General features: G+C 33.8%; 1 protein-coding gene across 7 annotated transcripts in view; it reads right to left on the reverse strand.

Annotated features, from left to right (window-relative positions):
• Positions 1 to 26,471, reverse strand: part of DOCK7 (dedicator of cytokinesis 7) — a 216,361-nt gene that overhangs the window by 2,797 nt on the left and 187,093 nt on the right. For 4 of the 7 annotated variants that reach the window (XM_065872816.1, XM_065872810.1, XM_065872798.1 and 1 more), the window contains 11 exons: positions 25,932 to 26,032; positions 24,830 to 25,022; positions 23,311 to 23,454; positions 20,844 to 20,975; positions 19,281 to 19,295; positions 10,984 to 11,109; positions 9,322 to 9,411; positions 8,972 to 9,208; positions 8,474 to 8,617; positions 7,177 to 7,283; positions 553 to 720 (listed from right to left, as the gene is read on the reverse strand). In XM_065872816.1, coding sequence (XP_065728888.1) covers positions 553 to 720; positions 7,177 to 7,283; positions 8,474 to 8,617; positions 8,972 to 9,208; positions 9,322 to 9,411; positions 10,984 to 11,109; positions 19,281 to 19,295; positions 20,844 to 20,975; positions 23,311 to 23,454; positions 24,830 to 25,022; positions 25,932 to 26,032 — 1,457 coding nt within the window. Of the gene's footprint in view, positions 1 to 552; positions 721 to 7,176; positions 7,284 to 8,473; positions 8,618 to 8,971; positions 9,209 to 9,321; positions 9,412 to 10,983; positions 11,119 to 19,280; positions 19,296 to 20,843; positions 20,976 to 23,310; positions 23,455 to 24,829; positions 25,023 to 25,931; positions 26,033 to 26,471 lie in introns of all 7 variants that reach the window. The other 3 variants (XM_065872784.1, XM_065872822.1, XM_065872806.1) reach the window with 1 other exon arrangement.

Below are 26,471 nucleotides of genomic sequence, written 5' to 3' on the forward strand. Positions count from 1 at the left end.
ATCTAAGATTAAATTATCTGCTCAAGTAGAATTATGGTCAGTTGTAGAAAATTCCAGGTTGCTTCCACTTCTAATTTTATTTGTCACAATTAGAAAGTGAAGAAAAATAGTGAAGTCGTCTTGATACTCAGTGGGGTTATGTTTTAATACAAATCTAGAAGAACATACTCTATACTATTTACTGTCAGGGATAAGGGAAATGAATACCTGGCTTCACGTATATTCTAGCAAATTCTCTCATAGAAATACCAGAAAGTGTGACAGGACATTAAAAGGAACAGTTCTAGGAGGCCAGACTTATGTGTGGTTTCCTGGTTTGTATGAGTTCTTAAAACAACTTTATTATTCTCTTTATTACGGAAAGAACTGACTTTTATCTTATAGGCTGATTCAGGTATAGATGATGAAAGGCTTACATAAGTTGAACTTGTTAGGTTTCAGAAGACAATATTTGAAACCATTTAATAAAAGTTAAATAAATTCACTTTTAAATAGTTAAAGCAGATTTCATTTTTCTGAAGATATCCAAAGTAATAGAAAAAACAAGCATACCTGTGGCAGGTAACAGGTAATACTGCCTTGTATAACTGAGGGATCTTTCTGTTTATCAGAGGCTGTAGGGCCTCTTTAAGGCGATGATAGTTTCTCTCCAGTTCCCTTTGATACTCCTTTTGATCTGGCCCAATTAAGCTCTTATTTTTTCTTAAGGCATCCTCACACCTAGGAAAAACAGTGTGTTATCAAAAGAGTTCTTCTGGCATACTTTTAGGGCATGCATATATATATATATATATATATATATATATATATATATACATATATATATATATATATGTATATATATATATATATATTCACCATGACAAGGACATTGAGGTTTTCCGTTGTATGTAAAACATACTCTCTTGCAATTAGGTTTAAAGCAGGGAACAGATGATCAACAGAGTTTCTTTAAAATCTAACATCCGCTTCCAGTTTTCACAATTGAAAATTATATATACTTTAATATTAAATCTGACACCCTTTTTTCCCCCACATATCACCACTAGACTAAAAGTTCTTTAAGGGATGTAACCGTACTCATTTATGTAGCAACAATGGCATCTCGTACAGTGGTTTGCCTTTATTCAAATAAATGTTTCTTAACAACTGAATAGATCTGATAATATCTTTTATCCAACTCATTCAGATATTTAAGAAAAAATATCTGGACTCCAACAGATAAATGGAAAAAGCGTGTTTTTAAAAAAGTATACATATCAATACTTGTAGAATGCAGCTAGAGTGATACTCAGAGGAAAACATATAGCCTTAAATGCTTATATTAAGGAAAGAAGACTAAAACTGAAGAGCTAACAAGCAACTTAAAAAGAACAGAATAAACTCGAAGTATAAGGAAGGGAATAAAATTTTAAAGTATGATAGCTCTATACTCAAAAATGCAAAAGTTGGTTGTCAGAAAAATCTAAAAAAATAGACTAAGCTCTGGCAAGAATAAATGAGAAAAGGCCAAGTATCCTCTTCCAGAAATAAAAAACGGGACATAAAGTCAAATATAGCATAAGTTTATAAAGGCACAGAGGATATTATGTACAATTTAATGCAAATAAATATGAAATTCTACTTTTCTAGATCAATTACCAAAAACATTAAGCAAAAAATATGAATAAAATTTATTAAACAAAAATATGAATAATCCTAAAACCATCAAATCAGTCAAATCACAAATCTACCCACAAAGAAAACATAAACATGCAAATTCTACTAAACATTCTAAGGACAGATAATCCCTTTGTAACACAACTATTCCAGAGTATATAAAAAACTATTCCAGGGTACAAGGGGGAAAAAAAACTATTCCTGAGAAGAGTTTCAAACTCATTTTTCAAGGTTGGGATACCAAAACCTAATGGGGGCTATAAGAAAATACTTGTAATTCAATCTCACCCATGAAAACAGTTGCAAAACTCCCAAACAAAATACTATGAAACTGTTCTAACACCATATTACATCCCTACTCCCCACATACAACCCACCTGATAAAATTTTAAAATTTGTCATGATAAACTTTTAGCATAACTACAAACAGGTAGGAACTTCTTTCACCTAATTAAAAATATCTACAAAACCATGAATAAAACATTATACTCAATGCCGAAAAAATTTCTTTTAGATCAGAAACAAGAAAATGATGCCCTCTATCACTATCCCCATTCAACACAGTAATGGAGGTCCTAAACATTACTGTAAGAAAGAGATTCTACAAATTATTAGAATTAACAAGTGAATTTGGCAGTATTCTCATGTAAAGCATATAAAATTCAACTACATTTCTGTATGCCAGCAAACAGAAAATATAATTTTAAAAGATACCATTAACAAAAGTATAAAAACATTAAATACCAAAGAATAAGTCAAAAGATACATAAGGCCTCTACAAAAAAATTAAAAAAAAAAACATTCAGAAGATCTAAGTAAACGGAGAAGTATACCGTATTCATGGACTGGAAGAGTCAATTCTCTTCCAGTTGATCTATAGATTCAGATTCAGGTTATTATTTGGGGTGGGGTAGAGGGAGAGATATATTGATTCTAAAATTTGAAATTTATATCAAAAGGAAAAGGGCCAAAAGTAGTCCTTGAACAAAATGAGAGGAACTGCTCTATCATATATGGAAGTTTATTATAAAGCTGCAGTAATTAAAACACCATAATATTAGTTCAAGGAGAGATAAGTAAACAGTGGAAGAAAACAAAGATCCTAGAAACAGATGCACACAAAGTGAGCACTTGATGTGTAATAGTGCAAAGCAGTGGAGAAAGGGTAATCTTTGAAATAAGTGGTGCTGGGTCAACTGCACATCCATATGGGAACAGAAATCTGACCCCTATCTTACATCATATTCAGTTACCAGTACAGACAAAAGTCAAACTGATCCCTTCCTTGAACCATATACAAAAATCAAATTTAAGCAGATATTTTTAAAAAGTAAAAAGGCCTTTTTTGCCTTCTTGCCCTTTTGTTTAGGCTATATTGAATTTTAGAGATACCATTATATTGACTTTTTAGAAGTCAACATAGAATGTTACTCTGACGTCAGGTAAAAAATTTCTTAAGACACAAGAAGCAATAGTCATAACAGAAAAGACTGAATTATTTAACTATATTAAAGTTAACAACTTCTGTTTATTAAAAAAAAGGTGCTAAGCCCCAAATTCAGAGGTGTCTATGATATTTACAAATGATAAAGCATTACATATCCAAGAATATGTAAATACTCTTAGAAATCCGTAAGGAAAAGAATCCAATAGGAAATGGCAAAAAAAACAAAAAAAAATAACTTGAACATATAACTTTACATCTTGCACATGACAAGATGTCCAACCTCACTGGTAATCAGGGAAATGCAAATTTAATCCATAATCACATAATCATTTCACACCCACAAGATTGGTAAGAAACTGTCAGACAATATCAAATATTGTTGAGGTTACATAGCAATAAGAACTCTCTCAAACACTACCGCTGAGAATGTAAATCTGGCTTCACACTTTGGAAAAAGATGTGACATTATCTGGTTGAAGTAGAACCTATGAACCAACAACACTACTCTTAGGTATATAAGCCCTAGGCTATCTCTTGTACCTCCAGAAGTAGGTAAAGAAATATTTGAATAGTATTCTTTGTAACTAAAAAACAACAAAAACCAAAAACCAGGAGACAGCCAAGATATCCATCCACAGAAGAATGAATAAATCATGGCACATCCATTCAATGAAACATATAAAATAAATAAAGCAACATTTATTACAGCAATATCTCACAAACATTAAAAATAGCAAGTCACAGAAGAATATGTACACTCCATTTATATAAAGTTAAAAAAACATGCAAAACTAAATAGTGTAATAGGGATATATTCATTTATGATAAAACTATGAAAACAATAAGGAAAATGACAAATATGAAATTCATGTAGTGGTTACCTCTGAAGGAAGGGAGGGTGATAATATCAGAAAAGGGCATGTGAGGAGGGATCTCAAAGCAATGATAATGCTCTATTTCTTAAAAGCTGGGTGGCAGGTACATGACTTTTTTCTCCCTATTCTTTAATAGCAAATGCTATAAATACTATTTTGAATCTACTCAAGATTTAATGAAAACAAGTTTTAAATGATAAGCCCCAAAATATAAAGAGTAAATACAAGAAAAAGTGTTTATTGTTTTTAGGAATAAAAGAATGCAAACTGAAGTACCATTTAAACTGATTAACAAGAGACACCCTATTTAAATGGCATTACTTAAAGTAAGGTGTACTGTGACTAGTACACTTGCATTCTTGGCACTGTTAATATTTAGAACCTTTTTGGAATAGACTACATATGAGGGGCCAATAAAAATGTTTATGTACTTTGGCTCAGTCATCTCATGCTTAATATTTTAACTCAACAAAAGAAAAATGATACATTTGTTAACTATACCACACTTAAATTCAACATAAATTCAGACATTTGATGAGATAATATAACTATTAGAATAACAGTTTTAACTTTAATTGAAAAATAAGAATTTAAGATAATATGTATATTATAACTGAACTATGGTAAAATATATATGCATATTGGCATAAAAATATATACACACAAAAATTAAAAAGGCAGTATTGGCTATGACTTGTAATGTTTATATCATGTAGTTTGTTTTGTTTTTTTCCTTTTTGTAACTTAAAAGGAGAAAACCTTCTCTGTGGTAACCCTTAAGGAGACCTGCAGACTATAGGACTTCATTACCCTATACTAAATATACACAAAGAGGAGGACATTTGTTTTAGAATCGTAGTCATGGTAAAAATTCCAAAATAATAGCAAGAAAATAAGCATCTATTATTAAATGTCTATGACCTAAAGAAGTATGTATTGTTTCAAGATCGTCTGGCTCACAAGCACAGCAGGGATATTTTGGTTCTTATGTGAAACCTCCCAAATAATAAAATTAATGTTAGAAATCAATTTTTAAAAAATTTTCATTGGAGTATAGTTGATTTACAATGCTGTGTTAGTTTCAGGTGTACAGCAAAGGGAATCAGTTATTCATATACATATATCAACTCTTTTTAGATTCGTTTCCCATATAGGCCATTACAGAGTATTGAGTAGAGTTCTTTGTGCTATACAGTAGGTCCTCATTAGTTATCTGTTTTATATACAGTAGTGTGTATATGTCAGTCCCAATAGAAGTTAGTCAATTCTACAAGGACAAAGCAGCTTTCTTTCTTTTACTGTGGCAGCTCATCTATACCATACATTAGGAGCTATGTTTCCTATAACCAAACCTATAAGGTTGTCTAGCTCAATAATCAGATTATAAAATCCCAGACTTCCAATGAAGCTATCTGAAGTTTTTAAAAGACATTTACCATGTTCACGCAGGAGAAACTGACAGAAATTCATGACAGCTATTGCAGTGAGAATAAGGAAAATACTGTCTCAAGAGACTTGAACAAGTTAGCATGCCTCATATTTTCCTGATGACAAAACTGATATAATAAAGTAAAATTCTGTCTACCCCAATAAACCCTTTCAATGAATGATTTGATAAGGGAAACCATAGTTCATAATTTGATAAGAGAAACCATAATAGGGAGTCAAAGACTGGATTCTGACTATGGTTCTGATGCTGCTTTGTTAAGTGACAAGTCATTTACTTAATGGTACACAAGGCCCTTACAATCTAATTCCAACCTACTTTCCCAGTGTTTGACTACTTGTTTTCATAGATTGCACAGTTCCAGCTTCACTAAGCTATTCATCTTTCTCAGAACAGATTCTGAACTTTGCTCATGCTGGGTTTTTTGTTTGTTTGTTTTTAGTATACCCTTCTCCCTCTTTTCTGCCTGAAAAACTAATATTCATCCTTCAGGGTCCATATATAATGTTAATTCCTGTGTGAAATCTTCCCTGACATCATCAAGTAAATTATCATTCCCTCTTTTGTGCTCATAGTGTTAGTAAAGCAGGAATCAGTATCAAGTTGATGACTATTTTCCCCTATTGTTTCAAAATTTAGTATTTACTGAATACCTATTTATTACATGCCAAGTATTATTTGTGAAGAAAAGAGTTAACAGCAGGCCTGAGCCTGCTATCCTTAGGTCCTATTTGCAAGGCTGGCCCTTGGTTACTGTCTGGGAATTTGGATTTGGGAAGGGTTCCTATCATACCCAGAAGATAAGAGTGGCTCACTGTGCCTGAACTATTTATACAAACACTATAGTTTCTGCTAAACACCTGCTTTCCTTTTGGGAGTCTGGAATTTTGGTACCTGTCAGGGAAAAGGTGCTTACATGACCAGCCTCCAATAAAAATACTGGTTGGCACTTGAGTCTCTACTGACCTTCCCCGGTAAACAACATTTCACATATGCTGCCACAACTCTTTGCTGGAACAATTAGCACCTCCTATGTGGCTGCACTGGGAGAGGACCCTTTGAAGCCTATACCTGGTTTCCTCTAGACTTCACCCCCTGTGCCTTTTCCCTTTGCTGATCTTACTTTGCACTCTTTTACTGTAAAAAATCATAACCAGGTCTACAACTACATGCTGAGTCCTGTGAGTCCTCCTAGCAAATCATCAAAACTGGGGGTGTTCCTGGGGACCCTGACACCATGGATTATTTCACCTAATTTGCACAACCTCCCTGTATGAGGTAAATATTATTATCCTTACTTCATACATTAGAAAACTGAGGATCATAATGATTAAGTGACCTGGAAAAGAGACATAAAATGATAAGGATAAGATCTGAACGTAAATTTTTTGCTTCCAAGTTTGCTGCTTGTATATTTTCTGAGGGAAAGGAAACAGAAACTCTCACATTCAATGTTCACAATAAATAACAGCTTTCAAGTTAAATGTTAAACTAATAATAGGTTCAAGTTGAAAAAATTTCCTGAGTCTAGGCTTTTCTAATCTTTAAAATTTAAAACATGGCATTATACACAGTATTGGGGGGGCAGGGATATACATACATAAGGCATAGTAAGTTATACACAGACAACCTCTCATTGTGAACCATTTTCCTATAGTTTCTCTTTTCAATAGTCCCTGAAGACTCTCACATCAAACTGTATTGGACAGTCTCAATTTGAATATCTTTATGTAGGAAACCTTGAATACCTTTTAGTAAAATCTTTGAAGCAGAGTCGCAGTTTATTATGATGTCTGAAGAGCTTTGGGTCACTGGGTATTTCAGACAGGAAAACCTGGGCAACTTCCAAAGGCCCCTGTAAAATAAGAAAATAAAAGTGTGTTTTTGTTTTTTATATATTCACAGAGATAGAATTTGCCAAAACCATTTTTCTTAGCACTAAGCTTGATACATATATGTCTATGCCTATATTAAAACTTTTCAGAGATGGATTCTGACGATACATTTTTAGTTTTTCCTAATGTCAAATCTATATTCTTGCCCACAGCAATTAACTTATTAGTTCATTTTTCAAAGAAAAAGAGTAGGAGCTAAAGGACTGACTCTTGTATTCATTAATGTATTCTGCCTTATATTTTTTATATTCTTTAATTTATTCTAGATATAAAAGTTGTCAGGCTAGTGACAATCAGTTGTGAGTCCACTGATTATTAGACACTTGATTTTACTAAAACAGCTTCCCTCAGCATTCCCAATGTGTTCCTAATACTGCGAATTAAAGGTGATCTTTTGTAAGTTATGTCATTTGGAAGTAAAACCTCCAAATCACGTATACTTTTAGGAGGTAAAGGTCTTAAAATCTTCATTTCAGTTTTGGTAGGGCATTTCTTGGCTTCATTTCTTTAACCAAAAAAAAGGTAAGATATATTACATGAAATCTTACTTGAAGCTTTTTTGGATTTTCCCTTACCTTGGACTACGCACTAATCATCAGCAAAAGAAGCTGAATGAACCCATTACAAGGAGATAATGGGGATGGCTTCTAATCTGCATATGACAAAACAACAGTATCTTGTGTACGTACATTATTCAAATTTTCAAAATGATTTCGTATTACTTATTTACTATTCTCAGCTCACTGTGAAAGAGACCTGGAGAAGATAACATCAGGGAGTATCTAAGAGAGTAGATACACACACATGCGTGTAACATGTAGCTCTGAAAATGAGCCCTTCTTTTTAGATCACATTCTTTCAGTCCAAGCTTTTAAAGGAAAGGCCATTTTGAGTGAAATCTATCCCTTCTTAATAGAATGCTTCAGAACAGATAGTTAGAAAAACAGGCAGTATAAAAGGCAGGTGTGAAAATTTTTTAATAACTGAGATTATACTAAAAATTTTGTTTTTCAGTTTAACTTTTGCAACTACTTCTAACATATTTTCACTTGCTTTGACACTTATTTGTGATCTCTATAAAATATAATAATGAAATCATTCAAAATTCCATTTATAACTTAAATCGCACAGTATTAGCAAATGCTCCAACCTGATTCACTGTTGTGCCTACAGATCCCTGGAGTACCATCTGAAGCATTTTGGGGTCTGCTGGATCCTGATGTGTGGCAAATGCCAACTCCTGCGTTTTTTTCTGCATGTCTTCAATAGCAACTTCAATTGGTGTTAAGATGATCTGGGTCAAATAACATCTATTAGGTCAGTGTATTGATTGAAAAATATTTAGTGAGCTTTATACACAATCAATTAAAATAAGAAAAAAGTGGTGACCAATTGTAAACTATTATCTAATAATAAAATTCCAAAATTTGGATCACTAAATAAAAAATTAAAAAATCAACCTTTTAAAGCATAAGCGAAGGGTGAATTAGGGACTTAGAAAAGAAGCTGAAAATTAATGACTTAAAAATGGGTAAAGTTCTAGTATGTTACCACGTGAGGAATGATACACAATGCTATATCCACATTGTTTTCACATGACTCCAATGTATTTGCTCCACTAATTCTATTTCCCTATTCGGAGACCTACCTCCTCTTTGTGAGTGACATTAACCCTTGTCTTAATATAAGGAAAGGCATGAGAAGTAGTCAGAATGGTCTTCCGTTTGAATTGTTCATGAAGTTCCCCATGGGCACGACCATCTAAAGTGAAGGGTGTACAGTACATGAAACGACGAAGATTATAATTTTTGTCAAAATATGTGATTCTGTCCTTCATCTCATATGTGTCAAAGTATGGCTCCACGTAGGTAATCTGAATATATGCCTGGGAAAGGAAAAAGATCTTCATTTTCACTGTGAAATCATCATTCAGTCCTTCCCCAAAAAAATCAGTCTCAAGGATATACCTATGTGTCATTACAGTCTAATCAACCATACCTTGTTAGGATCTAATTTACACTTGTCTACAGGATTAGAATCCTTGATTACTTCAACCACATCCTCTCCAAATCTTTCTCCATAAAATCCCTAAAATAAGAAAAAGAAATCTTTCACATGAAGTTAACAGTAGTAGAAAACAGAGGAGGTCTCTGAGGGAGACTCCTGAGCAAAATCAGGCCATTTAGTAAGTTCTTGTACAACCATGTCAATAATTACAAAATAATAATTATTTGCATTCACAAAAGTTAAATTTAGTCTATCAAATTAGCATGGCCTTAGTCCATACTTATTTGATATTATTCCCATTTACTAATTTTAAATAACACAAAATACAAAAAAAAAAAAATTCACCACTGAAAATACAGGATTCCACAAGAGGTCCTCAAAAAAAACCAAAAAGGGAATAGAAAACAGAGACAAAAGAAATTCATTATACTTGATATATAGGATATTAACTTTTATTGAGCTTGATGTAGCCTAATTTCTTGCAGTCAATGAGCAACCATTCATTTTTCTGAATTATTAATGTAATGTTCCAGAATGTTCAAATAAAAGCATTGACTTGTTGAAGTTTTGTAAAATTTCAGATTTTGAAAAGGTAACCCTGGGTCAAGAATGTACTGACTTTTCCGTATGACACTGAGTAGCAGCATGGGCAAGGGATGGAGCTATTCAAAAGGAAAAATTAAATCTCAATCCTCAAAGGAGAACAGCCACTCCTCCCTCTAAGATAATTTTTATGACTGAGTAAGTTTGGGAAATACTGTCTCAATATTTCCCAAGACTTACTTAATAGGCTCTTGAAAAACAAAAAGTCCAGCTTAAACCAATTTATGGAAGTTGAGCCCTGTGAAATCACCAATAAGAACACAACATTGAGAAATTAACATCAGCTGAGAATAAAAACTAGCCTAGAGCACTACTTCTCAAACTCTTATGTCTATACAAATAATCTGGGGATCTTGTTAAAATGCAGATTTTGATTCAGATGGTCTGGGGTAAGGTCTGAGATTCTGCATTTCAAACAATCTCCCAGGTGATGTCAGTAAAGATTCTGTCCATGGACCACACTTGGAGAACCAAGAACAGAGAAAAGTTGGAAAGGATAACTATAGCAGAAAAGATTGGTTAGTTTTATAAACATTAAAATTAATTATTTATTGTGAAAATTAAGTAGCTGCATAAAGGTTAAGGGATTCTAAGCAGTGTTTTTAAAGTATAATCTCAAGCTTTTAAGTTCTAAAGATTATCTCACTGGGTATCAGTTATGCCAAAAAGATAATGCACTTGGGTCAGAAATACCTTGGGGTTCTAATTCTAGTTCCATGCTTATTAATACCTTATACCTTTTTCAAAATGTGGATAATACTATACATTTCTCCACAAATCACAGTAATTCTGAAAGATATAGGATTTCTAAAATATGTGTGAAAATAGACCCTCAAAAAAATCAAGTTAATAATATTATTTTACTGTTGCCATAAAAGATTTGAAAAATTCAAAAGACTATTACTGTACCTATCAAAAATCCTAATTCTAAAGGAGTAGTTTATTTGGCAGGATCTGGCTTATTAAATGATTAGATCTGGATCTGAAAGTCTATTCACCACAGAAAATACAAATTAAAGATGACATTTTGTGAACCACCACAGCATTCACCTCCAATCTGTGAGATATCTCTGCAAGTTTGGTTATCGCAGGCTCCTTGTAAACAAATTCCTGTTCATCCAAATCCCCGAACTTGGTTCCATAAAAACCAACACGAAAATAGGTGCCAAACATCCGCTTACCATCCTAGGTGTAGGAAAATAAAGAAACTTTAATACAAAGTCTTTTTGTTTTACACATTTTGTTTAGATTGCTATGGTACAAAATTCTCAACACATTGCAAAAGTTTTAATTCAAAACTACAGTATTTTATTATTTTTCAAATGAAAGTAAAACAAAGTAATCTTTCTTTTTTTCATTATTTCTAACAAATAACATTGTGCAATTAGGGCTTTTACCAAATCATATATGGCATATGTTTTTCAGGGACTGTACCAAGTGATGTCCTCACATAGGTCTATTTTTTTTTTTATGTCCATACAATTGAGATAAATTAACTCATTTTCCTTATTGCAAGAAAAGTTGCTTGGTATAAAACAAACTATTCTAATTTTCCTGAAATTAGAGCATACTAAAGTTAAATTTAAAAACAACAATAATATTTTTAGTTTCCATTAGCCTTTATATTATCTCTTTACATATATTAAATGAGATCGTAAAAGTTAGGAGCCAAGTATAGCACCTGGCACAGAGCAGACAGTCAGTAAATGTCACGACCATCCAGAAGCACTGAAGCAAAATATTTACAATTAGTATCCCTCTGCTGATAAAAATATTGATATGTGGAAGAGTAACTAAAAATGGAATAGAAAGGAAAAAATGTATAAATGAAAGATAAAAAGAAAAAAAATTTGAGAAGAGTTGGTTTTCTAAAGTCCCCAAACCACCCATTGCATACATTAACCACACATTCATCCCAAGTACAATGTACACTAAGGTCACCTAAACTCTTACACAGCACATTTGAAAACAAATTCCCTCAATAAAGACAAAATACTTGGAAGCTTTCTATGCAATTCTTACAATTTAGATACAAAGATGTTTCAGAAGGATTTTGGGGTAGCGCCTATATACACAGCCATACGTGAGTGTTTATATACCTCTGAATTCTCTTTAAGCCTAGTAAGTCTGATACTTATTTTTCCTATACTGACTTCTTATTGCAAAGGCAAAAGGGTATGTAAAATAAGTTACAAATGAAACAGATAACGAAGCAAAATGGAAAATTCTGATCCTCAATTTTCCAGCCTCATCATAATAATAAAAAAAATACAGTGACTAAAAATATCTCCACATTTTTTTTTTTTTGCGGTACGCGGGCCTCTCACTGTCGCGGCCTCTCCCGCAGCGGAACACAGGCTCCGGACGCGCAGGCTCAGCGGCCATGGCTCACAGGCCCAGCCGCTCCGTGGCATGTGGGATCTTGCCGGACCGGGGCACGAACCCCTGTCCCCTGCATCGGCAGGTGGATTCTCAACCACTGCGCCACCAGGGAAGCCCCCATATCACCACATTTTTGTCCAGAAGAAATACAGTTTTAAATAAAAATGTCTTTGAGCTAAAGAAACTTGAGGTTGCTAATAAAAAAAAAATTTTTCAGTCGCTTCAAAATTTAACAGACATAAAAATTAACTGATTTCTACAGCAAATGAAATCTCTCTAGAGATTCAATGTATTCATTGAATTTGATTGAAATGTATTCAATCAAAATTTTTATTATAAACCATCAATAAGCCAATGGAACAATATAATAATAGCAAATTCTGATATAATCAAGAAATGAAGACCCCACCACCTGGAAAATAAAAAAGGCATTTGAGAAAATTAACAATTTGTGATTGTTTTTTTTCCAAAAATGCCGATTGTTTTTTTCCAAAAATGCCATAAATGTACATATTTATTTATTTTTTTAAAATCACAAATATTAAAATTTGTTATTCTGGCTGTATTCCCCTCAGAGTGTTCCAATTTTAAACCCTATTCTAAATCTTCAATATTATGATCTTTTAAATATTTGAAGACTGCTATCAGAACTTGTTTCCCTTAGACTTTCCAGTTCTCAATCATCTTCATATGATAGGAATTACTATCCTGTTTTCATTTTATTAGTTTTTCAATGCCACCTTTTAAAGTGTGGTATCCCAAAAATAAACACAATATTGCTGATGTGATCTGATCAGTGTAGAGATCAGTGGGCTCACTGCCTCCCTGGATGTCGACTTAAATTTTATTAATGCAACTTAAAACTGAACTAGTTACTGAGCAGCCATTTTAAACCCTTTTTATTTACTTTCTCATACTGACATTCAGTTCAGGAAAAAAAATTATTGAGTGCTTATAATGAGTTAGCCACTGTTCATCCTCAGGAATAGGAAAATAAAAATAAATAAGACCTCCCCAAGAGAGTAAAAAATGTATTCAAATAATTACAATACAAAGGGTTATATGCTATAATAAAAAGTGTATTGAGAAAGGAAAGATAAATCTTGTTAGAGCCAGGTCACAAAAGAGGTGACACACAGGCAGGATTCTACAACTTAAAGAATGGCTAAGTGGATATGGGAGGGAAGGAAAGGAAAAAAAGTCATTAAACAGAATGTATGTGAGGGAAACCATTCATCCATTCATATATTTACTGAATGCCTACTATGTGTCAGCAAACTGTTTGAGACATTGGTGATAAATCAGTGAACAAAACAGAGTGGTCAGGGCAGGTGTCACAAAAAGGTGACATCTGAGCAAAGATGTGAAGGAGGTGTGAGAGTTATTCATGTGGATCTTCTGGGGGAAGTGCATTCCAGGCAGAGGAAAGAGCCAGTGCAAAGGTCCTAGGACAGGAGACTACCTCATGTGTTTGAAGAATAGGAAGGTGGCCAGAGTGGCTGAAGCAGAGTGTGCAAAAGGAAGAAGATCAGCAGAGATAAGATCAGAGAGGAGTTACTGGAATTGAAAATGAATGTGTGTGTAGTGACGTGGGGGAGGGAACAGTGATTAAATTTATTTTCAACTTACAAAGAATTCTCTAGTGTAAAACCATTGACTCGATCATGTTCATGAAAGACTAATCATATAGCTGTACCTTCAAGAAAAACATCACTTCATCTTATTTCCTCTTCAGAGTTTTGGACCACAGGATGATACCCATTTTTCCTTTGAATTAAAAAAAAGTACACTTTCCTACAATCTAGCCTATATTTTCCTAGCATTACCTTCCTTTAATGTCATGAATTCTTTCTGAACTTCCCATCATTCCCACACTCCAATTTATTCTTCCTTAGCAGTTCTACTTACTGGGTCCACCGTCTTGTATTTGATGAAACTATGTCCCAGACAAGGAAATCCATCTACGCATCTATCCATGTCTCTAGTGGGTGAAATTGCTTATGACAAATTATCTTAAGTCTTTTTTAGTTTTATCTTTATGTAGCAGGAAACATTCAGTTGGGCTAGTTGTATATTTCCACAATGACATCACTTCTAAAATTTCTTTCATCTTCACCCACAGCTTTCCATTATGCTTCTGACTCCATGTTGGATCTTTTACTTTAACCTTTGCTTTTTGTTGCTCTTGTTATTATAATCATACATAATGGCCTGCCTCAAGGAACCCTGACCCTCTGCATGAATGTTAAACTGAAGTGCCTCTGTTCAGTTCACAGGGAGACAATCTGACCCTGCCCACCTGTGAACGGCGGCAGAAAAGAAGAAATTAACACATGCCCTCCCTGATGCTGGCTAAGCCAGGAGATATTCTGCAAAACTAATGGCCTTTTCACTTTACTTCATCACCACCTCCCCATCTCTGTTCTATTAAAAAAACTGGCATCCAGACCCTGATAAGATGGTTTTTGGGGACACAGGTCCACCATCTTCTCCGTCTGCCGGCTTTCCAAATAAAGTCGCTATTCCTTACCTCAACACCTCGTCTCCCGATTTACTGGCCTGTTGTGTGGCAAGCAGAGAGAGCTTGGACTTGGTAACACCTCCTTCAAGTTAACTGATTGCCAGATAGGCATACCAGTATTTCACACAGTGGTAATCTCCTTCTCTTCTATTAGATTTATTCTTCTTAAAGAACATATACTTTTATCAGTTTATTTAATCACAGATCTCGACCAGGGAACATAACACCTCTTAGATTTCACAGCTAAATTGTGTTAAGATTTCAAGTAACAGTAATGATAATAATGATGACGATGATATAACAACAATAAAAATAATAATCTCCAACATTTTTAAAGTACTTACTATGTGCTAGACACTGGTTATCCACTTTACATGAGTTATGTCAATTCTTACCACGACTACGAGATACCATTTTTTTTACCCTCTTTTTATATATGAGGAAAAGTAACTTGCCCAAGGTCACACTGCTAGTCAGCAGCAGAGCTGAGAGTTAAATCCCAATATATCTGACACCTGAGTCCAAGCTCTTAATTAAGCTATTTAATCCCCATATTCTATGTACTGGTATACAGACACTAGAACATAAGTATGATCTCTGAACCATCTTTCGCTTCTCTGATGCTTTCCTTGAGAACTTTTGAGAATTTCCTTGAGTAACTGTTTGAGAATTACTGGGTATCTCCCTCCCTGTATTTTGTCTTCCTCTATATTACAACACTGTCCTCTACTGTAATTGTTACTGCATGTTTGCATCTCCTTCCTGTAAACTGCAGTATGAAAATTAGGTTGGTGGTTTACCTACCAGATAGATGCTTCTGATATATCCTACTGCATTTCTTATCAAAAGTTCAATTTTAACCATTATATGTTCTAGTCCAGAAAAAAACAAATCATGTCCAGTATCATCTACAAAGTAAATGTTTGCTGTCTGTATCTTTTTCTCATCAAAAGTAACATAAAGGGCAAACCTAACCAGTGGTACAGCATCATCAGGCGCTCAGTCACGGGTCTATACCAATTATTAGGGAGTCACCAACTATCAGAAAGTACCTCCTCACAGAGAAGTTCTTCTCACTTTCCCTAATTTCCTTAACATTCTTCATATCTAACTTCATCTCTTCACCTTTCCTGAGGTAAACAGTCATGGATGTTTTATACCTACGCTGGTCTAGTTTCTTCTTTAGAGTGTCACATTTTTCCACTCAACTACTTGTTGTAAAAGTACTTGTTTTGACTATGCTCTTGGAACTTTTTTCACGCCCTTCTTTCAGCCCCCCACTCCCCAATCACCTATTAAAATTTGCTGTTTCTCATTCTGCTCTTTTACTGGCTTGGATGAGTTAATTTATCTCACGCAGCTTTAGCATAGATTAAGGCTTATAAAAATTCAACAGAAGCCACTGCACCAGAACTATGGCTAGTATTTCTCAGCATATAAAAACCAAAATATTGGATGGACATGAATATGGACATACTCATGTCCATCCAATACAACAACAAGAGTTATGATCCAGTTATTTTGCATGCTTCAATCTCATAAATTAGGGTACGCCACTTTTCTTTAGTGACTTAGTAGAGAGAATTTTAAAAAAGCTAAGCCCACCTTCTCAAGCCTTTCTGAAGACTATAATATATGCCTACTAGGGTGGTGATATTTCCCCTAGGATGGTGAAATATGTTGTAATCTTTTAAGGAAAAAAAATGGAGACAGTATTATGTGACTATGTTATCAATGGTTGGGGAATGACTGTTCTGAAAAATATAAACTTGCATTAATCTACTTCTGAATACAAATTGTTCACTATTTGATAAATGGATAAATGTATCTTTTAAAATAAAATATATAGACACAAAATATGAAATGGCTGTAAGTTTCCATACAGAAATTCAATATTTCTCTTTTTTCTAAAAGTAATTTTAAAATGCAATCATAAGAGAAATTATTAAACATACTTTATTTCCTATTATTATTATTATTATTATTATTTTTTTTTTTTGCGGTACGCGGGCCTCTCACTGTTGTGGCCTCTCCCGTTGCGGAGCACAGGCTCCGGACACGCAGGCTCAGCAGCCATGGCTCACGGGCCCAGCCGCTCCGCGGCATGTGGGATCTATCCCGGACGGGGGCACGAACCCGCGTCCCCTGCATCGGCAGGCAGACTCTCAACCACTGCGCCACCAGGGAAGCTCTATTTCCTATTATTTTAAGAAAAATAAATGGGCTTGGGAAGAGAAAATAAAGGTAAATACTAAACAGTCATTAAGATATTGGAATTGGCAGATCACCGTGATTTAAGAAGGGTTCCTGATTTGTTATTTTGGATGGTAAATACTTGACCAAATTGCTAAATATCAAGTTTTAGAGTTATCTTTTACACACACACACAAACCCACACACACAGCCCTAAAAAGCTTTGCCAACTCAAATAATTTGTACCAAATCAAGGAGCACGGTAAAAAATGAAATACAATGCTAATATATAAGCCCAGATAGCGTTCCTCTAAGTCAGGGAGGGTGTATCAATTCAAAGAGCCTTTCTATAGTGTATCAGTTATCCTTACTGGATCTCAATCCAGTGAGAGTTCTTTGAGAATACTAGGAAATTAGCTAGGAAACATAGCTTTTAGAAAAAATGAAATTACTGAAGTTTTCCCAGAGTCAAAAAGAAAAATATTCACAAGATAGGAACTTACCACAATAGACAATAGTAAAAGTAGGGAGTAGGGTCAGCAACCAGGGGCAAGAGAGAAGAGAAAACAGAAGCATTTTAATTAGGGAAATTTCAAAACAAATAAGCAGCAAATGGTAGCAAACATATTTTTAAAATGCAAGCATCCATTTAAGTTTTACAAGGGAAAAGCAAAAAACAAACGTGCAACAATTTTAGAAGCTACAAAGCTAAAGGTCCAGTGAAAGGCAGTGACAAGAATATAAACAAGAAAATAAAGTCTGTGCGACTTTTACCATGCAATAAACATGATGACAGAATATTAATATCATAACCAGTGAAAATTATACCTTTCAGGGGTCGATTTAGCATCAAGCAGACTAGTAATAAACTGCTCAGAGGTTTCAATGTATCTTCTTTTATCTACTTTTCACCTACTTCCATTTCATGTTAGGAAATCCATAAGGAACTTTATCACTCATAGATAACCATGTAAAGTCTCTTTATATAAGTCTTAATTGAGCCACAGAAATGAGAGGTTCTGTACTAGGTATTAATAAGGTCACACACATTTAATCTGGAGAACTAAGGTAGATGCAACTGTACTGGCTTCATCTGAAGAAAAACGAAAGGTGGCAACTAATTCAGAAATGGAAGAGAATGCAATAGTAACATTTATTCTGAAGGTTTCTAGTTGGATCTCAAAACAAGGATTGAAATGCAAAACCAAACAGAGAAAGCCTAAGCTGCTTAATCAACATAAACCTGGCTACAAAGTGAGAGGCAAAGCAGAAAACTTTACAGATATATTTAGCTTTAAATAAACCTGGTTTATTAATACCTTGTTTTATACCTCATCAAAATAAATTATTTCGTAGAATTTTAAATTTTATCGAATTCTTTCCTTTACAGAAGGATTTAAAACAAAGGCAATCAATTCTTCCTGGCACTTTTCAGGTAAGATTTAACTTATATATAACTTCATGAGCCTAATGACTCCATAAAAGGAAGCACACATAGTCTTCATCGAACACTAATTATCAAACATTGTCAGAATATGAGGTCAAATTAAATTTCCAGTTGTCTCAATCTCGTTATCCCTCCCTCCAACAAAATTCAAATGACAAAAGTGAATTTCTTTCCTCAGTAGTGCTTATACTCAAGGTGAAGTGACTCAAGATCAAATTAACACATTCTTTCATCAATTCTAAGATGCACATTTCTGGCCCATATTTTAGTATCTCTGTAGTTGGCATTCATCTTTCAACTGATAGGATGTTGTAGTTTAATACACAGGGTATCTTTTTTCTTTGTTTCTTAAAGGCATGGAAAATAATGGGATGTCTTATAATTGATGGCATCTTAGATCAGATGAAATATTTTTTATTTACACCTCTGAGCAATAACATATAAATCGACCTCTGCAAAATGAGGTGAAACAATATGGTTAAAAAAAGAAATTTGTGTGTAAATGTTGATGAAAGAAAATGCTTCGAAGGATAAAAACAAACTAAGTGATGACAAAGTGGCTCATTTACCAAAGAATCTCATTAGTGTAACATATGGATTTCCATGCACTGCCTACAACCTCTTAATAATAAATTTCTTAACATAACTTACAGTATTTTAACAAAATTTCTTTGGTTAATGAATTCAGTTGACAGCAGACAGCAACAGAACGCCCACAGCTAGCACATGTGGGCAAAGCATTGGCATAAGAAATCTGATCAAATCAATCTATTAGTGTCTTTAACTAACTAAAACATTACCTACCTCCCAGCCAGTACTCTGTATAATAAAAAGTAAAAAAAGGGCAAAGTCATAAAAAAAAAAAAACTGTTTAAAAAGAACAAAAAAAAGCCAAAGGAAGTTCAGTAGTGTAAGGCACCATATACCATAAATTCTTCTTCGTATAGAAAACACCAGGGTACTTTAAACACCATATTCCTTCACTTAAGACCTGTGATAATATTATAAATTCCTTGTTCAAAACCTAGAAGCTAAAATTTCACCTTTTAAAACTTTAATAAGTGAAAAGTACAAATTTGGGGGAAAGAAAGCCAACTACTTGTTTCATTTGTGTCTAAATTAGATCACTAATGTGAGCTGCACTTCACTGAAGTATCGCAGGTAAATTGGAATAGACATTGAAATTTCACTCAAATGTCTTTGATACAAATAGATGAAAGTTTCTTGGAAGCTACTAGCTCTAGATGTTCCAGACCTGATGTGTAATTTGCAATTTATAGCTCTGGAAGCTGGGATGAGATTTCCTTAACAGTATATGTACAACTGATTATAAAAAGACCCAACTGTTGTGATCAAGAATCCTAATGATCTTTTGCAACTTCAACACTTTAGTAAACAATAATAAAATTCTGGCTTAACAGTATAGTGGCCCTATTTAAGACTTAAAATTTTTCAGATTATATCAATTCATCCAGAACAGCTTAGTCCATGGCAAGAAAGAGGAGGTCAAGCTGACAGACAATAAAGTAGGACTAATACCGAATGAAAAAGTGGAAAACCAGTACTCCACTTCCTTCTTTGATGATGGCAGTAGCAGACAACAGCATGGGTAGCACAGGGAAGGGAAGAGAAAAGTGGAGAAAGAGGAGCCTCGACAGGATACTTCAGAGCATTTCAATGGAGCCAGTGACTCAGCTTCAGGGAAATCAACTGCTGGTAGTCTACCTCATTTCTAAACCAAGTTTATTTTAATTTTAGTGATAATATGTAGATTCCATGAACTATAAACAAGTACTGAAGTCATACTATTATAACTGAATAAACATGACAACCATTTATTCATTATTTTCACTAAACATTATTTTCATGTTAGAAATATGTCAAAGGATGATTGAATAAAAATATATGGGAAAAACAGTTAAAAGTTCAGTTGAAATCATTAAAAATATTAGGAGTTTATTAAACTTTCACATCATTTAATAAAAAGTTAAACATAACAACTTTTTTGGCAGCAAATGAATAGAAATCAACTTAAAAATCAGATTCATAACTATAACCCACACTGTGAAACAGAAAATAACTCACAATTTAAAAAAAATTTAGCAACTAGTAATAATTCAAAAAAAGTGAAGGAAAAAAAGAGAAGCTATGTGGAAAGGTTATGATGATCATAATCTACTTTAGGTAAATTCAGTTTTGTTAATGAGTCTTGCTTTTGGCCATGAACCATCATTTTGACACTGTTCATTTTTAACCTCATTAAAATGGTCATTTCATGACATCTAGTTTGACATTAGTACAAAGCAACACTAATGCTTGTAGACAGTTTTCTCCATTTATACTGAAGCTAGAAAGTACAATCATTACCTGATGAACAATTTTGCTGAATGCTTCTTGAAGTTTACCATGAATCGTGGATAGTTTCTTTGCATCCCGATTAGCTTCATGAATAGGAATAAGTACTTTGTAAACCTCGTTAACTGCTTCATACATGCCAGCCTATAAGAATAATAAGATATTGCTTTCTTTTACATCAATAAGAAAGTGAATTACAATTTATGAACTCACAATATTTCTACTAAGACAATACTACTGTTTTCCAATAGGACATAAAAACAAACACTACTAATTTTTTATTTGATTAAGGCCTAATAAAATAATTTTGCACAATTTAATATTATCTCTTCTAGATAGATGAATGGATATGGATGCATGTGTGTTTGTGTCTGTGCATTTAAAATACACACACATAATATATGCATATTTATATTTCTATATAATTTGAATTGGACATTTTGCTTTTATCTACCCAGTAATTACTTAACTAAAATAAATGTGTGTATGTGTGTGTCCTCATATATGCACATAAACTTTTGCAGAAACTAATTCTGAGCAGAGGAATAAAAGAAACCCAATTATTACATTGGTCACAGATACGCAAATATCAGATAACCTGTGGCCTCCTAGGACACTAAAATTATTAACTTTTCCAAAATATTAAATTGGCGCAGGAAATCTTATTGGAACTCTCCTATGGAAAAATCTCTGATTTTTAACAAAACATAAGAAGGTTCTGAACCACCAGATTTTATTCAAGTAGGGGATAGTTGGTCAGTAGGTGGCTAAGGGTTGCTCTGGTTATAATCAGAGTAAGGGACAAAATGTGTTTACACTGCTACCCACTCTCTTGCCTTTAGTAATGGACTGATGGCTGTAGTGAAGGAAAGGAGAGGTATTTTCCAAGAGCCACTGAGTTCCCACTGCCTCACACATCAGCAAACATTATTTTCCCAGGGAAAACCTATGGTTCGCATATTTTCTAGTCAGTTCACAGGAGTATATTTAAGCAACAAGTAGCTGTAATAGTAAAGTATATTTAGTGTAACTAAAATGCCCAGTAATTATTTTACTTAATATTAAATAGATTAATTGAAAAAGAATGAAATTCACAATTATATGCTCTTGCAAAATATAGGCTTCTGTAATATAGGCCACTGTACCCCAATCTAAATTCACTGCTGTGAATTATTAAAATTAAACACATATACACACAGAATGTATATTTATTAAAATATTCCATTAATACCAAAAAACTTTTTTTCCCTGCTAGTTCAGATCACTTAAATTGAAACTCAAGGAACAGAGATCCGGGGTAGGAATCAGGACAATCAAGGTCCTCAAAAACAAGAAATTTTAAAGTGGACCAATGCCTAACGTTCTTTGAGTCTCAGAATCATTATTAAATGAATTGCTTCTAAGTGCCAATAATGATGAGAAGATGATAATAGCAAACACATTAAAACTTACTTGGAGCCAGGCACTGTGATAAGCACTTTACATAGGTTAACTCATTTAACCCTGATAACATTCCTTGAAGTAGGTACTATTATTAGATGCATTTAACGGTTAAGAAAAGTGAGGCACTGGTAGGTTGAGTAACTTGTGCCTGAAGTGATTTAACTACTAAGGTAGCAGAGCCAGGATCTGAATTCTGACTGTATGCCTTCTAAATCTATACCCATAACCAATATATTTCTGGGGAGGGTTAAGGCCAGGAGAAGCAATAACCAATTCCTAATAATAGTACAATGGGGAAGGTGGGAAACACTGTATATTATTACATCAAGCTTCCCTTTTACCTTAACAGGAACCTCACTGTCTCCCAAACCTTGGTGCTGGGATACTAAACACTCAGCAGAAAACTCACAGAAAGCAGGTGACCATATCACCATGGTTCAAGAAAGTAAGCAGGGATTTGGCTGGCTGTTTTTTCCTTCTCCAACAAACATCCCATCTCAGATCCACATGACTGCTTTAATTCTTCACATACAGATGGGGAGGGACAAGGATTAGAGTTATAGCATGGTAGGGTAGGTCAGACAAGGGATCTAGGATGTAGTTCATAAAGCTCCTGATACCACTTCAATATCTACCTAACAGAACTCACTATGCAACCAATGGGATGAGTGGTCATAATTTTCCTGAGTACCACAGGCTTTCTGTTTTGCTGGGTTTTTTTTCAATTTTAAAGTTTTAGAAAATGTTTGGTGGTAAAGTTTTGTAAAGCAAGAAAAAAAAAAAATCTCTTACAGACTAAGTGTTGGTTCACAAACAAGCAGATGAAAAACACTGGAGGAAGTGACCGACTATTAAAATAAAAAGGAATAAGCAATGATGAATCTAGAAAGAAAATATGTTACTAGATGGTTCTAAGGTACTTAGAGAAAACTACCATAAAGGAAAAGCAGAGTTGTAGGCAGAAAGCATAAATATACATGTCACTAATAATTAAGAAGTATGTAATTGTGGGAAGAAATGAATAAGAGTCATCTACCATAGAGAAAGAAGCAGCTGCTTGTTCCAGTAATCCCACAAGTCCTGACTCAGTAAAGTACTTTCCAGAGCAGATACCTTCTTCATCTGGAGATACCACATCATCTGAGACTGCAGATTCTTCTAAAACATTAGATGAAATATTCTAGGAGGAAAAAAATGTTTAAGGCTTGTGAAATGGAATTAATTTCTTAACATGAAAGATGTATATGAAGAAGTAATTGATGATGAAATATAGCTACCAGCTTAAGTTTAAAAAAAAAGGGTAGTCGATGCAAAGATAAAAGACAAATCTCCAAAAACTTTTTGTACTGTGAAGACGACAATAAAGTGTAACACCACTGCTAGATAACTTTTCCATTAATAAAAAGTTGCAAGAAAGAAAATTAAGAAAAATCATGGGCTAAGGAAAATCATAATATCACATAGAACACCTATGGAGACTTAAACAATCTTTATTTTTAATTTTAATTGATCTTGCTAAAACTCTCTTTCAGGGAAAATAAGGTACAAAAATGGTCCCTTGGCTTGCCTAACATACATCAAGTTAATGAGAAAACTCAGGTATATTAAAAGCCCTCTTACCCAATGAGATTGGGATCAGCCATTATTTCTAAAAAAGAAATGATACCTACATACCTTAAATATTTGATTTGAACCTAAATATTCACAGTAGATATACGCTCATTTGTCAATTTCCTGAAGTAGATCTAAGGTCTTTTCTTTGTGTATGGGTCTCGAGATCAGAGTTCCATGTAATCTCTCTTGACTAAATACCCACAATGCAACCTTTATTTAAGATTTCCAGTTTTGGTTTCTTTAGAGTAAAAACTTGAACTTAAAAGATTATCAAACTATCCTAGACTTCTCAGAGCTTTCCCCCCATTCTTTATTTGTCTGATCTCTTTGCAAAACATTCAACTTGGTTTTCAGAGAAACAATAACTTACTCTTATTGCATTTAGATTTATCAGAGAACATAATATTTAATTAAATTTTGTAACTTCCCAAACCTGGCCTTAACAGGTTTTAAGAAAAGCAAAGCATAACTAACTCTTGGTAAGCAAAGAATTCAACTAGTGGGTAAGGGGGATGTAACCGTACTAGAGCATAAGCTATCATCTCTGAGTCATATATTAGCATATTTATACAGGGAATGGAGAATGTTGGTTTACCTGGTATTTTAATTAAAAGCCAATTAAGAGTTTCCACTGAATTCTGATTCTCAATATCTTGAACGTATTTCATAGATGCTACAAAGTCCACAGCAGTATAGGCAAAGAGAATACATATACACAGCACTGATAACGCAGAGGTAAGAAAATGTGGAAGAGGATTAACGAGAAATACACTTTAAAAATGTATTAATGAAAGTGATAGTGAAATGTTAATTCATCTACTAAAGTATCACCTTCAGTCTTTATGCTTTCCTTACAAGCTGAATGAATCTAAACACCAGTGAGAAAAGTTAAATCCAAAAAAGGACATACCTTGATTTAATGTAACCTGGCAGATTCCTACCTGAAATGTTACACATCCCACAGGAAGATATTTCCGGTCCTCCAGCATGCTCAGATATTCAGCAACAAGTGCTGCTGAGTGAACGAGGCACTGGGCAGCTTCAGCATGATTGCTACGTTCCGAGTGTTTGCCAGCCATGTTCTGCAACCAGGTCAGCCGCAGGTCTGGAGAGGTCTGGTACCCCTTGGCAATTCTAGTTAGAACAGAAATTCTTCTCAATTAGCATTTGCTTCCCAAGCTAGAAGGGAGTCCAAATTGCTTGTTCAGTGTTTAGGTTTCTGTTATTGAACACAACCTATTAAGACAAGTTTTTGGGTGGTATGAAAATGTCTTTGAGTATGCTTAGAGAAACAACTGTGGGCCAATGGAATGGTAATATCAATTTTTTGCAGTGGGAGGCTAAAAAAAGGACATTTTATATGAAAATCTGGACACTAAGGAAACAATCAGTAAGGGAAAAACTGGGAATTTACATGTTATTATGGGAATATAAACAAGTTTTCTATTCAAGGAAAAAAATTTATAAAAGATTGTTTCACTGTATCATTTTTATTTTAAAGAACATATTTGTTTTTGTTTTATTTGTGCCTTTAAGGAACACCAAAACTGTAAAAAGAGAAGGTCATATGGCAAAGAAAAAGTCAAGTTTTACTTACATCTTTTAAGGTACAACAGGAATTACAAAATTCTCAAAATACCCTATAAATATTATCCTATAGGCAAAACCATATTTAAAATCAGCAAAATTAATATTGTAGTAAAATGTTAATACACTGTATTTTCTTCCTAAAGAAATTTTACATTTAAAATATGGATCTTGGGCCTTCCTAGGAAATCTAGGGCCCAGGATGCCAAGGTGTTAAATGTGTCATTGCTTTAAATAATCCTCTTATTTTTGATAATCAATAAATATACCGAACAATTATTCATAGTTCTTAAAAGAAGAAGTGATACAGGGGATCTGATAAAGCACATTTTGACTTTTCGATTACCGTTAGAAAACGACAAATATGTTTTATATTTTTTTAATCTCATGTTTTCTGTGTATCGTACTAATTTAAGCCCCATTATACAAGGTATAAGTGAATCAAACAAATGTTACCTGTACATTAGATCAATCAACATTTCAGGATCCTCCTGGTGTTCCTTCATTTTAACAGTATCAGAAAGGATCATATGGAGGTTGAAAACCAAATCTTGGACCTGTAGCAGAGAATTGTATGAAAAACATCCATTCATTCACAATCATTAAATTAATTTGGAAGATATTTCAGATAAGCATCTAAAGATTTCAAAACAATATGATTTTGATATAGTTCTAAAGAGTCTGGGTATGCTGCGGTAAGATGAGTGAAGGGTGGTAAACTTTATACAAATTGCTCAGCAGACTGTTTTTTCAGTTCTCTCACCCAGAAACAAGTAGAAATGTAAGTAGAAATAAAATACATATAGGGATATAGGGAATACAGGAAAAGAACACAAAAGGAAATCTTCTCCTATGTTTCAGATTTTCCCAAAAGGTAGTTTGTAGAAACTTTAGTTTTTGAGGCAAATTACATTAATCAGTGGGAATAGTTTCATCATAAAGCTTTTTTTTGTCCATACTGCCTAAGTCTAATATTATTTTGGTACAAATTCACAG

Source organism: Phocoena phocoena, chromosome 1, assembly GCF_963924675.1.
Source record: "Phocoena phocoena chromosome 1, mPhoPho1.1, whole genome shotgun sequence".
In the NCBI taxonomy this organism is placed as follows: domain Eukaryota; kingdom Metazoa; phylum Chordata; class Mammalia; order Artiodactyla; family Phocoenidae; genus Phocoena; species Phocoena phocoena.